We start from the raw sequence: 16,370 nt of genomic DNA on the forward strand, positions 1-16,370 counted from the left end.
CCATGTTGACAAGCTGGTCTCAAACTCTTGGGCTCAAGTGATCCCCCTACCTTGACCTCTCAAAGTGCTGGGATTACAGGCATAAGCCACTGTGCCTGGCCTGTTTTTAACTTTTGACCTGTTATACTTACAGACTTAAAGATGCACTGGAATTTTTCTCTACATTTGCAAATTTTTAAATCACTGTTTTTCTATTATGATCTGGAAAAGTGGAATTGTTTTCATTTTATATTGCACTTTCTGCTCTTAAATTTTCGTTACTGGCCAGGTGTGGTGGCTCATGCCTGTTATCCTTAGCACTTTGGGAGGCCAAAGGCAGGCAGATCACTTGAGCCCAGGAGTTTGAGACCAGCCTGGGCAACCTGGCAAAACCCTGTCTCTACAAAATATACAAAAATTAGCTGGGCATGGTGGCATGCACCTGTAGTCCTAGCTACTCAGGAGGCTGAGGTGGGAGGATCTCTTGAGCCTGGGAGATTGAGACTGCAGTGAGCCGAGATTGCACCACTGCACTCCAGCCTGGGTGACATAATGAAACCCTGTCTCAAAAAAAAAAAAACCTATTTCATTACTACTCCTGGTAATAAAAGACCAAGTTCTACTCTACAGAGAGACAAAAATGGCAAAAATTAAGGAAATATTTATAAGGGAATCTGATGAGATTAATAGGACCATGGAAGAGCTGTGCATAGTAGATAAAGAAGATTCTAGAAATATGAAGGCTTTACAACCAGAATGTATGACTTCCAAAAACAGTTCTCGTTCTGGCTATCCATTATTCTGTAATTTTTTTCCTCTGATATAGCTGATTATGACAAGTATAAGTAGAGGAAGGAAACAGCAGCTCAGTCATAGAAAGGGATACTAAGAATAGCAATTTTAATGCCTTCTCAAGATACCTGAATAGATGCAGAGCATTTTTCAAAACTGTTCGGTCAACACATTGCTGGAAGAATGAAATTATATCTTTAGAGAGAAAGCCCCATCATAGACATTTTAAATGAGACAGTAGATAAAAGTTCAGCATGTGCTTAACCTGCTAAACCACCTAGATTCAAACAAAAAATGAGTATCATCTAGTTTCCCAGTATTCACTAGTCCAAGACATTATCTACAAGGCTAGAGGAGATGATTTTAGATTATTATCCATAACTTTGAATTATGTGTCTTCCTTTCAGTAGAGAATATTAGGCTGACCTTTTCTGAAGAATAATTTAATTTAATATTGAACAACAGAGAGCTGGAAGCTGCTCTTAGATTGCATCTCAGGTGGCTACTAGTTTATATGTGGTCATTACTAATCTAGAGTCCCTTTTCACCAGCTTAGTTTTCTACTAACCAAAGAAAGACCATCTGTATAACCCCATCAAAGTGTGATCATTGCATCGAAGTATGATCATTGTCCTTGTGTGGTATAAAACTATTCTGCTGGGCTTCTTGTACTTAGCCTAATAATTATTTATTTTATCTAATAAACAGTCCATTCTACATCCTACTCACCCAAGCTGCCTTTCTTTGGATAGTGCATTTCAACTGGAGGCTGCTAACTATTTGCAATTAGCTTCAATTATGTTGAATACTTGGCAACGCTTTCCCATTGCTGTGCACCCTGCCTGTGTCCTGTCAAAAACTTGTGAATGCCTTCTGTGTCATTACAACTGCAACTCCCTACCATCCTTAAACAGAAGACTAGAATAAATAATTGAGGATTTGGTTTTTGTGACTTTCTGTTTTTCCTGACCCAGTCTCTTCTGCTTTCTTGGGGGCAGGTTGCATGATCAGATGGTAAAAATCAACCAAAATCTGCATCGGCTGCAGGTTGCCTGGCGGGATGCTCAGCAAAGTTCTAGCCCTGCTGCTGACAATCTTCGTGAGCAGTTTGAACGACTGATGACCATCTATCTTTCTACCAAGACTGCCATGACAGAGCCACAAATGCTACAAAACTGCCTAAACTTGCAGGTGTCCATGGCTGTTCTACTGGTTCAGCTGGCCATAGGCAATGAGGGCTCACAGCCAATAGAGCTAACCTTTCCTTTGCCAGATGGCTACAGCTCTTTGGCTTATGTGCCAGGTAAGCAGGCTCTCCCTTGGGAATGTCCTATTTATAGCCTTCTGAGTTTAACTGGGTCACTTTGGATGCTTAATCCTCAAAATACCCTTTCTTCATTATCATTCAGTTGTTTTTGGAGAAACAACTCAAACTTAGTATCTACTGGTCAAAGTATTGGGAGACTAACAGTTTGTTCCTCAACCTTGTGTCCCCACTGCTATGCATATCAGAAAATCATCTTCAAAGGATTAAATGTAGTCAGAGTTGTCAGAGCTGTTAGTTTCTATCATTAATATTTGTTCAATTTACACATTCGTCTGACTTTCCCTGTCCTTTTTGTGGGGAAAAAAAAAATTAGCTCCTGTTGGTTAGCTCAGAAGGGAAAAAGAAAGAGGGAGAGAGAGAGTGTGTGTGTCTCAGTCAGTGAGAGGTGGGCAGTTGTTGTCAGTCTAATCAGGTTATGTGTTCTTAACCATTGTATTGGTCGTATCATGCTGTTTAACAGATTACCGCAAAACATAGCAGCTTATAACTACAGACCGGGTATGGTGGTGCACACCTGTAATCCCAGCACTTTGGGAGGCCAGGACAGGATGATTACTTGAGCCTAGGAGTTCAAGATTGGCCTGGGCAACATAGGGAGACCTTATCTCTATAAAAAAATTAAAAGTTAGCTAGGCATGGTAGTGCATACCTGTAGCTCCAGCTACTCAGGAGGCTGAAGTGAGAGAATCACTTGAGCCCATGAAGTTGAAGCCACAGTGAGCCATAATTGCACCACTGCACTCCAGCCTGGGTACAGAGCAGGACCTTATCTCATAAAAAATAACAAAATAACAACAACTACAAACAGCTCACTCAGCTGCATGGTTCTAACTTAGAGTTCCTCAGGATGTTGCATAGCCAAGCTGTCAATCAGGGCCTTAGGAATCTGAGGACTCTACCCTAGTAGGATCCACTTACAAGCCCAGTCATGTGGTTGTCGACAGGCTTCAGTTGCTTGTGCTATTGGCCAGCAGCCTCTTCTAGGCCATGTATGTGTCTTCTAAATACTACCACAGTATGGCAGCTGGCTTCCCCCAGAGCAAGTGACCAAAATGGAGACTGTAAGCTTTTATCCCCTAATCTTGGAAATGACATATCATCACATCTGCTGTATGCCTCAGAGTTTATCTTCTACTCTGAAAGAGTGAATATAGGAAGGGACTGCACAAGGTCATGAATACCAAAAGGCAGTGTTCGCTGGAGGACCATCCTGTAGGCTGGCTACTGCCGTCATCTAACATACTAATCTTTACTAGGGAGTCCTCACACATCTGAAGGGTTTAAACCATGGTTAACCTTGAGAGTAAAAATGTATGTATAGTACACTGATATGTTAACAGTTTGTGTCATTACTGTTCATATATTTACTTGGATAAAAATTTAAATTGACTTACACTTAAAGGAGATTCTACGTTTATTCACTTACCACCATCTCTAGTACCAACAAAACATTTAGGTTTTTTTAACCTTCATTAAGTAGGGTGAAAGAGAGGAATTTAAATGTTGTTTATTAGTACAGATATACAGATGTTTGGCTAATTCCAGTGAATATTTTCTTTTTCAGAATTTTTTGCAGATAACCTGGGTGATTTTCTCATTTTTCTCCGCCGTTTTGCCGATGACATTTTGGAGACATCAGCAGATTCCCTGGAGCATGTCCTTCGTTTTATCACCATTTTCACTGGAAGCATAGAAAGGTGAAGTACTGAAAGCTTGGTTCTGTCACTGTTTGCTGTAAAACATTCAGAAGACTTCTAAACCAAGAAACAAGCCTGAATCATAAGGGGTTGCCTTCAGAAGTTACGTTAAAATTAATGAAGGACCTGACCATCTGGCTACCCATAGGTAGCCAGAAATCCCACCATTGAGAGGTATAACAAATAAAAGGCTTTGCCCACAGAAAATTTAATGCTGCATATAAGGTATCTGATGGGAATTCCACTGCTGCTAGTCCCTGGTTAAAGTAGTTAACATAATACCAAAAACTTACCAGTGGCAGCCAGGTGCTAATGATCTTCTAATAATTATATGATGATAAAGCTTGTTCTTGCTATTCTGAGTTGGATAAGCAGTAAACTTAAATCAATGTTATTTCTCATTTCAAGTTTTCTCACTCATAGCTTCTAGTCTTCTTTTCCAAAGGAAGATTCTGTGACTTGTAGAATTGCTTCCCTGATTTTTTTTGACGCATAGGCTAAAGGAAATGGAAACTCTGTGCACAAAAGTGAAGATTTGCTGCAGAGTGAAGAGAATGACCCACAGTTCCCTGAGCTGTATCAGTAATAAGTAGAGAGAAGCCAATTCTTCACAGAGCTGAGCATACCTAATGAGAAGTCATAAGTCAACAAGTATTATGCATACACTGTATACGTCATGGGTAATGTAGCATAATTATATCCTAGTCTTTACCCTCAGAAAGCTTGAAAAGGCAAGTTTATCCCACGTGAAACTGTCAGAGAATAGTAAGCAGTAAATAATGCATTATTACAGAGAAGTAAACAATGGCTAAGCATTCAATAGAAACGTAAGTGCTCAGTCTCATACTTGGTAAGCTGTCATCTCAAGAGTTAAATGATGTACCCTGCATCACCCCCACCAAGACACTGACAAACTTAAAACTGCAGAAGTGGATCCTTTTTTTTCCTATAATGATGGTTTAGGGTGGATTTTGATTCTTATGTGGAGAGAACAGAGTCATAAATTTGGAGTCAGGCTTATCTGCTCATCTTCCTTTTTGCCCATTTGCAGAATGAAGAATCCCCACCTGCGGGCCAAACTAGCAGAGGTGTTGGAAGCAGTGATGCCCCACCTGGATCAGACCCCAAATCCCTTGGTATCCAGTGTGTTCCACCGGAAACGTGTATTCTGCAACTTTCAATATGCACCCCAACTTGCAGAGGCTCTAATCAAGGTTTTTGTGGATATTGAATTCACAGGTAAAGCAGTCATGAAGCCGAGCCCAGAACTGAGAAGCTGATACCAGTGGAGTGTCATAGTTTGATCTGTATTTGGGTATCAAAGAAATGTCAAGCCATGATTTATTGAATACCTACTATGTGCCAGGCTTGATGATAAGTGCTTTTTTTTAATATTCCATTGTCACCATCTGAAAAGTTTCACTCTACTGTCCCTGTTTTGTTTATTTTTTTATCCCTGTTTTACATATGAAGATATGACGGCCCAAAAGATCAAATTATTTTTCCATGTTTTAACAAACTACCAAGTGGTAGAACCAGGTCTGTGTCACCTAAAGAAATCTACATATTCAACACCCTTATTATGTTGCTTTATCAAATCAGACTCAGATTAGGCTATTTGATTAAAACCTGCATCTTTATTTTTCTCTGCTTTAAAATTACAAAATAGTAGATAAAGAGACAGAGTGCTAGTTGAGAGATTCTTTTATCTTAACCAGACTGTCTAACTCCAACAATCTAATTGTTAGATTAAGAATACCAACTGGCTCGTGCTTGTAATCCCAGCACTTTGGGAGGCCAAAGTAGGCGGATCACTTGAGCTCAGGAGTTCAAGACCAGCCTGGCCAACATGGTGAAACCCCATCTCTACAAAATACAAAAATTAGCCAGGCATGGTGGCCAGCACCTGTTAATTCCAGCTACTCAGGAGGCAGAGGCACGAGAATCACTTGAATTCGGGAGGCAGAGGTGGCAGTGAACTGAGATTGCACCACTGCACTTCAGCCTGGATGACAGAGCAAGAAATCGTCTCCAAAAAAAAAAAACAGCAGTCAACATTCCCTTTCTAACCCTGAGCCCCTGTGTTTGTTTAAACAGTACCCTATCTCAATCAGTAAATAAGATATGTTAAGAAATTGTAGAAGACCTTCTTTAAAGGGATGTCTACCATCCAACAATAAATACAACTAACATTTAAGGAGGCATTTAATATTTTACTGGCCACCTTTCCATATTTGGGTTCTGGTTTTTTTGTACTCGCTCACCTATGAGCCTTAGTTTTCTCATCTATAACATGGGTCAAAGTGATGATTAAGTGAAATAATACGTGTAAATCTTTATAATACATAAGAAATTGTATAATCACTGCAGTTATCTCATGTAACCATATAACCAAAGTGTTGTAATGGAGAACAATTTCTGTTTTATTTCTGAGGAAGTGGAAGCTGAAAAAGATTAAGAGACTTAGATTAAGCAGAGCCAGAATGAAAACCGAGGTCTTTTGACTCCAAATCCTACACTCTTCCTTTATTATGACCCAGCCTGTGGAGCTCTAGTAATACCTTTGGTATTTCAAAAGCAGTATAAGCCTCCGATTTTTAGCTCCTGACCTGATTTTTCAGAGTAATCAAGAACCTGTTTGCTACACCAGTTGTCTGTGAAGAATGTGGGAATTACTTAGTGTCCCGCCCTGCACATGGCTTTCACTGCCATAATGACCAGTCCTGAGCCCTTATTTAAAGTCTGAGAAGTACTCATGTTTGGATATTTGTCTCCCTTGGCTTCTGGCTTCTTTTTTTTTTTTTTTTTTTTGAGCTGGAGCCTCACTCTGTTGCCCAGCTGGAGTGCAGTGGTGCAATCTTGGCTCACTGCTGCAACCTCCGCCTCCTGGGTTCAAGTGATTCTCCTGCCTCAGCCTCCCGAGTAGCTAGAACTACAGGTGCATGCCACCACACCCAGCTAAGTTTTGTATTTTTAGTAGAGATGGGGTTTCACCATGTTGGCCAGGATGGTCTCGATCTCTTGACCTCGTGATCCACCCGCCTTGGCCTCCCAAAGTGCTGGGATTACAAGCATGACCTACCTCACCCAGCCACCCTTTGGCTTTTATTTTATAGCTTGGTACTTGTCTCTTGCAGAGTAAGGTATCCTTTATCTCTGTCTCCATCTTTATTTGTCAGTAAGGAAATGAACAAACACTTGCCCATAACTCTAGGCCTTCAGAGACTCCAGGGCAGATTTTGTTAGTAGCCTTTACACACTCAAAAGCAAATGACTACACATAGGCATAAGCTCTTACTCTTTCTCTTATGGCACCACCTTTGCTGATATTTTGCTCTTGCCTTACTCCAGGAGATCCCCATCAATTTGAACAGAAGTTTAATTACCGCCGTCCCATGTATCCCATCCTAAGATACATGTGGGGGACAGATAGCTATCGGGAGAGCATTAAGGTGAGAGAGTTTTTGGTGAAACCAGTTGCTTTACATAAGCCCCAGTGAGTTGTGATTCAGTACTAACATGGTTTTCTTGTGGGCTGGGACTTACAGGATTTGGCTGACTATGCCTCTAAGAATTTAGAAGCCATGAATCCCCCACTTTTCCTCCGTTTTCTTAACCTGCTAATGAATGATGCCATCTTCCTTTTGGATGAAGCCATACAGGTAAAATATAAATATATATTTTTATATTTTATATAAATATAAATATATATATATATTTAACTCTCCCATACCATCAAATCATCATTAGTACATACAGTTTACCTTTTTATCATAATAGAGCAATCCTTATGCCCCTAGTAGCAGACTTGAACACCAAAAATTTGTGATTAGTAGTGTACCACCAAGCTTGCCATTACACAGCTTTCTAGACCATTCCATTAGAGAGCAAGATCAAGGGTCATTGAAGCATCATGAGATGGATATTTTGGCAGAGTTGAAAATACCATATGGGCCATGCGCAGTGGCTCACACCTCTAATCCCAGCACTTTGGGAGACCAAGGCAGGCGGATCACAGGTCAAGAGATAGAGACCATCCTGGCCAACATGGTGAAACCCCATCTCTACTAAAAATACAAAAATTAGCTGGGCATGGTAGCGTGCACCTGTAGTCCCAGCCACTCGGGAGCCAGGAGAATTGCTTGAACCCAGGAGGTGAAGGTTGCAGTGAGCCGAGATCGCGCCACTGCACTCCAGCCTGGTGACAGAGTGAGACTCTGTCTCAAAAAAAAAAAAAAAAAGAAAATATCATATGATGAAATCAAACTAAAGTGTACTGTCAGGAGTAATTCATCAGGCCAGTATACAGAAAGAAATCAGCTTGCTTTTGGAGCTTGCTTTTGGTTAGCAACTTTCAACCCTTTTAATCCCAACATGTCAGTAAAATATCTCACTAAAACAATGATTTTTTAACCCACTTTCTAAAAAAATGCCGATTTTTGCACCACTACTTGAAAAAAAATCTCTGATTTGGGTTATTTTTTCATATAAAGGCCTCAAGTTTAGCACTGAAGTGTCCTTTAAATTTAAAAAAAAAAAAGGCTCCAAGTTGTCAATACTTCTCATCTTTCCACTGCCTCCTAAATCCTTAGCTATATTGTGAAACAAAGGTTTCACAAAGTATTAAATGCAGCTGGGCACCTCTCAGCTCCTTCAGTGTATTATTTCCTTAAGATTCCCTGGTGGAACTGCTTATTTCTCCCATAAAAACTAGGTATAGGATGGACAGGGCACTGACCTAAAGGGAGATGAAGCAGGTAAATCGTGGGGGTAGCCTTTAGACAGTCACAAGTCCTTGTAGTGATCAGCAGTCCCCTGAGTAGCTCGTGTTTAATTTGTGAGAAAGATTTGATCTGCTTTCTTCATAATCCTAAACTTTAGGATTTAAGATAGGTTTTCTTCAAAAATGAGAATAGGTCCTATTACAAACAGACCCTTTTAAGCAAGAGGTGTGTGACACAAAGCATGAAGCATATGGTATTTTCATGAGACTGTAACTTTAACAAGTTGTTTGCTACAGCAGGAAGGATGATGTAAGGTAGAGAGTTTTAAATAATTATGGTTCTTCCACACATCTTACATATTTGATAGAGCTTTGATTTTTTTGTAAGCAATTTGGAAATGGAAGGGGGATTTATTTTCATCTTTCAGGAAGGATTCATCCTTTTTTCACTATAGTGTGGGGTTTTTTAGTTTTTCATTTCTTGGCCTGGGTTTCATATATTAAACTATTTATCTGTCTTTCTATTTCACAATGCTATACTATTTCTAGGGGAATTACCTGTGAATCTACCCAAGCTGAAACAAATCTGTATGAAGCCACAATTTCTTTTTTCCCTGAAAGTTCTTTTAAGCTTCAGCCCTATGCTGAGAAATAAAGGCTCATATCTCTTACATGATCCCTCATTTTCCCAGCTTAGTTGACTGGATTTTGAATAGGACCTCTTAAAGTCATGTCCCTTCAACTGCGCTTTCTTCTCTGATATATCCCACCTCTGGTTTCTGAAGTATTTGAGCAAGATAAAGATTCAGCAGATTGAGAAGGACCGAGGCGAATGGGATAGTCTGACTCCAGAAGCCCGTCGAGAAAAGGAGGCTGGCCTACAGATGTTTGGACAGCTGGCACGTTTCCATAACATCATGTCCAATGAAACAATTGGTACCCTTGCCTTTCTCACATCAGGTAAGGACACGAAGTACTGCTTTCCCCTGAAAAAGTAATGGCCAAGATCTGCTTTCCTTGAGGGATCAGCCTAGCTGAAACTAAGAATTTAAACTCTGGTGACAGTTACTCCACATCTGAGAGGGAAACGAATCACTTGAGAAGCGTCAAAAGGAATGATGCCCATTGTTGACATGGGAATGAGGAAATGGTCACCCTCACACGGCTGCCACAGAGTATAAGGTGGTGAAGTATCTTTCTTGAGGACAAGTTAGCCATATAAATATATGTGTGTCTGTACACACACACCCATACACACACATATGTTAATCTGAGAAATATGCATGAACATACACACACACACTCACACTCACGTATGTTAATCTGAGAAATATGCCTGAATCCCCGTTAAATGTGGTGGATCTAACAGACGTTTATCTCTACTCCCTCTGGCTCCACTGTCCAATTCAGTAGCCACTTGCCACATTTAAAATGTGGCTAGTCTGAATTGAGATGTGCTGTAAGTATAAAATATGCATTGCAAGACTTAATGTTAAAATGTAAAATATGTCCATTTTTATACTGATTACATACTGAAATTATCATTTTTAATGTCTCAACCAGATATGACAACCAATAATCACCAAACATTTGAGAAATCCTCTAAGGTGAAACATAAATAAGTGAAAACTTTGTAAAAACTTTTTTTTTTGAGACAGTCTCGCTCTGTCACCAGACTAGAGTGCAGTGTTGTGATCTTGGCTCACTGCAACCTCCGCATCCCAGGTTCAGGTGATTCTCCTGCCTCAGCCTCCCAAGTAGCTGGGACTATAGGTGCATGCCACCATGTCCAGATAATTTTTATATTTTTAGTAGAGACGGGGTTTCACTATGTTGGCCAGGATGGTCTTGATCTCTTGACCTTGTGATCTGCCTGCTTTGGCCTCTCAAAGTGCTGGGATTACAGGAGTGAGCTACTGTGCCTAGCCTTTTTTTTTTTTTTTTTTGGAGACAGTCTTAACACCATCACCCAGGCTTTAGTACAATGGCATGATCTTGGCTCACTGCAACCTCCACCTCCCAGGTAGAAGCAATTCTCCTGCCTCAGCCTCCCAAGTAGCTTGGGACTACAGGTGTGCGCCACCATACCCGGCTACTTTTTTATTTTTAGTAAAGATGGGGTTTCACCATGTTGGCCAGGCTGGTCTCGAACTCTTGACCTCGTGACCCACCCACCTCGGCCTCTCAAAGTGCTGGGATTACAGGCATGAGCCACCATGCCCAGCCTGTAAAAACTTTTTTAAAAAACTTTATAGGCCAGGCACAATGGCTCATGGCTGTAATCCCAGCACTTTGGGAGGCCAAGGCTGACGGATCACCTGAGGTCAGGAGTTCGAGATCAGCCTAGCCAACATGGCAAAACCTCATCACTACTAAAAATACAAAAATTAGCCAGGCATGGTGGCAGGCATCTGTAATCCCAGCTACGCGGGAGGCTGAGGCAGGAGAATCACTTGAACCCAGGAGGCAGAGGTTGTAGTGAGCCAAGATCACACCACTTCACTCCAGCCTGGGTGACAGAGCAAGACTCCATCTCAAAAAAAAAAAAAAAAAAAAAAAAAAGAACTTTATAATCTCACAGCTATAAGAGAAGATACAGCAGCCACAAAACAAGAACAAAGTGACAATGAAAGAGATTAAAGAATAAGAAAGAGCTCTTGGATATTGAAATTTTTACCTCAGAAATATTAAATATTCAGTAAAAGAGTTAGAAGATATAAATTCAAGGAACTCTTCTATGAACTTAGAAGGAAAAAGAGATGGAAATTAGAAGAGAAAGGATAAAGAAAAATAATAAAGGCTGGATCTAGGAAGTCTCAAAAGAGAAAAATGGAGGAGAGGAAGTTATCGAAGATACCAAAAAATCCCCTAGACTCAAAGACAGCCTCTACATTGAAAGGGCTTGCCAAGTACCCTATGCAGAGAATTTTTTAAAACCCACACTGAGGCATAACGTTGTGAAATTTTAGGAAATCATAGTAAAAAGAAGACCCTAAAATACCCCAGAGAAGTCAGAAAATCAAAATGGCTTTGAATTTTCAACAGCGACATTTGAAGCTGAGACACATTTCTGAGGGAAAATAAACCCAGGAGGAGGAAGGGGGGATTCAACACAAGAGAGATGCAAAGGAGATTTCCCAAGATGATGGTAAAAGGAGCTTGTGTGACCACTACACAGCAGGCCTGTAGAGCAAGCAGTCCAGGTTGGAGCAAAGGATGGAAACATCCAGAAAGAATATTTCCAAAAATTAATCAGCAGCTAGAAATGACCATGTTGAGAGTTTTAAGTTCCAGTGCAGAGTTTCAAAAGGATTTAATGATAAAGAGGTTCTGAAAATAAGCAAACAAGCAAAAAGTCACACTAAAAAGGAACTATATAATCAGTAGGACGGCATATGGCTCTGCTGTGAATGATATTTACATAATTTTAATAAACTAGCCAAAAACTTGACTATATATTGAGGGCATTTGTGATCATGACTAAAACTGAAAAATCAAGACCAAACATAGCATTATGATACTATCTGGCTTGTTAAATTTGGCATGTATAAATTTATTTTTTTTTAATTTTTGGAATTCATGCCCTATGACATAGCAGTTCCTTACAGATTTGTTAAGAAGAAGTGATAGACTGGCCTGGTGGCTCATGCCTATAATCCCAGCAGTTTGGGAGGCCAAGGCGAGAGGATCACGAGGTCAGAAGTGTGAGACCAGCCTGGCCAACATAGTGAAACCCCGTCTCTAGTAAAATTTTAAAAATTAGCCAAGTGTGGTGGCAGGCACCTGTAGTCCCAGCTACTTGGGGGGCTGAGGCAGGAGAATCACTTGAACCTGGGAGGTGGAGGTTGCAGTAAGCCAAGATCACACAGCTGCACTCCAACCTGGGTGACAGAGCAAGACTCCATCTCAAAAAAAAAAAAAAAAGGAGAAGCGACGAGTCTATAAGATGTATCCATAATGAAGTTCATTGATAAGTAAGGTGTAGGAAAAAATTGAAAATAGTTAAAATGTCTACTAAAGACATTAAATAAATAACTTATGGTGCAGTTACAAGTGGAAAAGTCAGCCATTAAAAATGATGTAAGCCGGGCATGGTGGCTCACACCTGTAATCCCGGCACTTTGGGAGGCAGAAGCAGGCGGATCAGCTGAGGTCAGGAGTTCGAGATTAGCTTGACCAACATGGAGAAACCCTGTCTCTACTAAAAATACAAAATTAGCTAAGCATGGTGGCACATAACCGTAATCCCAGCTACTCAGGAGGCTGAGGCAGGAGAATTGCTTGTACCCGAGAGGCAGAGGTTGTGGTGAACCAAGATCACACCATTGTACTCCAGCCTGGGCAAAAGAGTGAAACTCCATCTCAAAAAAAAAAAAATGTAAAACAGACTGGGTACAGTGGCTCACACCTAAATCTCAGCACTTTGGGAGGCCAAGGCAGAAGGATCCCTTGAGCCCAGGAGGTTGAGACTACCTTGAGCCATGATCATGCCACTGCACTCCAGCCTGGGCAACAGGCTGTCTCAAAAAAATTTTTTTTTTAGTTAAAAAAAAAAAAATGATACAAAACAGCTAGTCACAGTAGCTCATGCCTGTAATCCTAACACTTTGGGAGCCGAGGCAGGAGGATCACTTTGAGCCCAGGAGTTTGAGACCAGCCTGGGCAATAGAGTGAGACCCCATCTCATTTTTTTAGAAAGATGATGTGAATCACCCTATTCTGTAGAACTTTCTGTGATGGTGAAAATGTCCTGTAAATCTGGGCTGTCCAGTACCATACTTAACTAGCCACATGTGGCAATGTGACTGAGGAGTGAATTTTTTATTTAATTCTAATAGCCACATGTGGCCAGTTGGACACAATGGTTGTGTTGGACACACAGCTATGTTGGACAGCACAGGAACATACACTTACTAAAATGGTAAAGTATTTGCAGTATAGTTACTGAAAACAATAAGTTTCAGAATATGTAAAATATGATCATTTTTGTTTGAAAAATGTCTGTGTATGTGTGTAAATATGAATAGAAAAGCTAGAACAAAATGTTAAATTAGCAAGATGATAACAGTGTTTATCTCTGGGTGGTAGTTTTTGTCTTTTCTGGTTTTTGGTTTTGGTTTTTCCTTGTCTATATTTTCTGCAGTGAAAATGAATTACTTAGTTTTTTAAAAAGTAGTCCCTTCCACAATTTTAAAAATAAAATAATAGTAGTCCCCAGAGGCCTCCAAGTAAACTATACATAATAAGGAAAAGAGTGCTAATGGATTGAGTTTTCAGAGACTTTGTTTTCTTTCCCAGAGATCAAGTCACTCTTTGTGCATCCCTTCCTGGCTGAGCGCATCATCTCCATGTTGAACTACTTCCTGCAACACCTGGTTGGCCCCAAGATGGGTGCCTTAAAAGTCAAGGACTTCAGCGAATTTGACTTCAAACCCCAGCAGCTTGTATCAGATATCTGCACTATCTACTTAAATCTTGGGTACCTGACTTTGGAATTTGTCAAGCCAGAGGGGATGCTAATGTTTTGATTTAGGATTTTGACAGTAGAATGACCGGTTGATAATTATGTGGAAATAGAAAAGAAATGGTTCATTCCTAGTTGGTTGATGAAGGAATCTTCTGTAGTTTTAAATAAGGAGATTTTATCTGGGCAAGGTGTGGTATGCCTGTGGTCCAAGCTACTTGGGAGGCTGAAGTGGGAGGATTGCTTAAGGCCAGGAGTTTGAGACCAGCCTGGCAACACAGTGAGATTCCATCTCTAAAAAATAAATAAGATTTTGTGTGACCCATGGGACATTACGATTTACAGTATTCTGCTTTGATCTCAGCAAAGATAAATTACTGGTTGTACCACTGTTTGGAAAAGTAGCATTCTTTTAAGGTCACATGATACTTGCTAGACTTCTAGAAAGTTTCTATATCAGGTCGGGCGCAGTGGCTCTCGCCTGTAATCCCAGCACTTTGGGAGGCCGAGGCAGATGGATCGTGATCCACGAGGTCAAGAGATCGAGACCATCCTGGCCAACGTGGTGAAACCTCGTCTCTACTAAAAAATATAAAAATTAGCTGGGCGTGGTGGCACATGCCTGTAGTCCCAGCTCCTTGGGAGGCTGAGGCAGGAAAATCACTTGAACCCAGAAAGCAGAGGTGGCAGTGAGCCTAGATCGCACCATTGCACGCCAGCCTGGCAACAGGGCAAGACTCTGTCTCAAAAAAAATAAAGTCTATATCAAAAAGTGTGTATATATATATATTTGTATATATATTAAAAGAAGTCTTTCTATATCAAAAGAATGTTCATGGCTTGTGAGTGCTGAGAATACTTGTTCTGCAGCCTGTCTATTGTCTCTTCCATTGACCTACCCTCTGGTGATCAGTTTTTTTCTGATGCTGACCTTCCAGGGATGAAGAGAATTTCTGTGCCACTGTGCCCAAGGATGGACGTTCCTATTCCCCAACTCTCTTTGCACAGACAGTTCGAGTCTTGAAAAAAATAAATAAGCCTGGGAATATGATTGTGGCTTTCAGCAACTTGGCAGAGAGAATCAAGGTGAGGAAGAGGAGGATTTATTTGCTGACAAGTTCATTAAGAACCACATTGTCAGCCAGGCACGGGGGCTCAAGCCTGTAGTCCCACCTACTTAAGAGGCTAAGGCTGGAGGATCGCTTAATCCCAAGAGTTTGAGACTGCAGTATGCTATGATCATGCCTGTGTATAGCCACTGCACTCCAGCCTTGGCAAGATAGCATCTCCTAAAAATCCACACAAAAAAATCAGATTATCACCTCAGCTGTGCTGATTTTTACTCTTATTTCAGGGAGAAAAAGAGCATTGCCATGAGAAAATTTAAACAGATGGTTCTTTTTGGTCAGTCACCTAGAACTATGATATTCTTAGTTTTATTCTTTTCAACATAAGAGAATAGAAATTTAAGAAATCGGCTGGGTGTGGTGGCTCATGCTTGTAATCCCAGCACTTTGGGAAGCCAAGATGGACAGATCACTTGAGGTCAGGAGTTCGAGACCAGCCTGGCCAACATGGTAAAACCCATCTCTACTAAAAATACAAAAATTAGCTGGGCATGGTGAAGTGCACCTATAATCCCTGCTACTCAGGAGGCCGAGGCAGGAGAATTGCTTGAACCTGGAAGGTGGAGGTTGCAGTGAGCCGAGATTGTGCCACTGCACTCCAGCCTAGGCAACAAAGCAAGACTTTCAGAAAAAAAAAAAAGAAAAATTTAAGAAACCTCAGCTGGAAAACTAGAAGAGAAGAATGTACACATTTATGTAAGATGTTTTTATGAAAACGTTTATGTAGTGTTACCAATAGATTTGAAGACGTAGGGTGTTAATACAGAATAACTTTTTAGAAAAAAATTCAAGATAGTTTTCATTCACTAATTTTTAATTCGATTGTCTCTATGTTTGTAGTTGGTAGTTGGCTTTTGTTGGAATATGCATACATTTTAAAGATTAAAACACTCTATTGTATTCAACTAAATCCCTTTGGTTAGAGTATGACAGAGCTCTATTAGCAGTTAAGAAGGAAAATCATGGCACAGAAGTCTAATAGAAAACCTTCCTTATTGCTGTCAGTCTTCCCTTCATTGAGTTTCTTTTTTATTGAGTTAGACTTCATCTTTGTTTAGAGCTTAGCCAGGTGGATCCCTGAGGAACCCAAGTTATGAAGGAATCAAATGTTGAAACCACTTTAAAATTCCTATACCTGTTAGTATCAAAAACCAGAAACTGTTTTTCATACACAAGCTGCATGAGTGACTCTAATTACGCAAATAATACCCTCCTCCACCTCCAGTTCCCCCGTCCCCTTTTGAATTATGGCATTTACAAC

The 16,370-nt window shown here is 40.5% G+C and overlaps 1 protein-coding gene and 1 long non-coding RNA gene across 5 annotated transcripts in view; one reads left to right on the forward strand and one right to left on the reverse strand.

Moving 5' to 3' along the window:
• Positions 1–16,370, forward strand: part of UBE4A (ubiquitination factor E4A) — a 40,943-nt gene that overhangs the window by 18,835 nt on the left and 5,738 nt on the right. For all 3 annotated transcript variants that reach the window (XM_064375461.1, XM_064375463.1, XM_064375462.1), the window contains 8 exons: positions 1,770–2,074; positions 3,663–3,795; positions 4,847–5,034; positions 7,147–7,247; positions 7,344–7,457; positions 9,304–9,478; positions 13,817–13,997; positions 14,921–15,068. In XM_064375461.1, coding sequence (XP_064231531.1) covers positions 1,770–2,074; positions 3,663–3,795; positions 4,847–5,034; positions 7,147–7,247; positions 7,344–7,457; positions 9,304–9,478; positions 13,817–13,997; positions 14,921–15,068 — 1,345 coding nt within the window. The remainder of the gene's footprint in view (positions 1–1,769; positions 2,075–3,662; positions 3,796–4,846; positions 5,035–7,146; positions 7,248–7,343; positions 7,458–9,303; positions 9,479–13,816; positions 13,998–14,920; positions 15,069–16,370) is intronic.
• Positions 3,491–16,370, reverse strand: part of LOC105729554 (uncharacterized) — a 40,733-nt gene continuing 27,853 nt past the window's right edge. Inside the window, exon 4 of one of the 2 annotated variants that reach the window (XR_002478645.2) lies at positions 3,491–3,779. This is a non-coding gene — a long non-coding RNA (uncharacterized LOC105729554). Of the gene's footprint in view, positions 3,831–16,370 lie in introns of both variants that reach the window. The other variant, XR_001110268.3, reaches the window with a different exon arrangement.

This window comes from Aotus nancymaae, unplaced genomic scaffold, assembly GCF_030222135.1.
Source record: "Aotus nancymaae isolate 86718 unplaced genomic scaffold, 86718_ANA_hifiasm-v0.15.2.pri h1tg000012l, whole genome shotgun sequence".
Lineage (NCBI taxonomy): Eukaryota > Metazoa > Chordata > Mammalia > Primates > Aotidae > Aotus > Aotus nancymaae.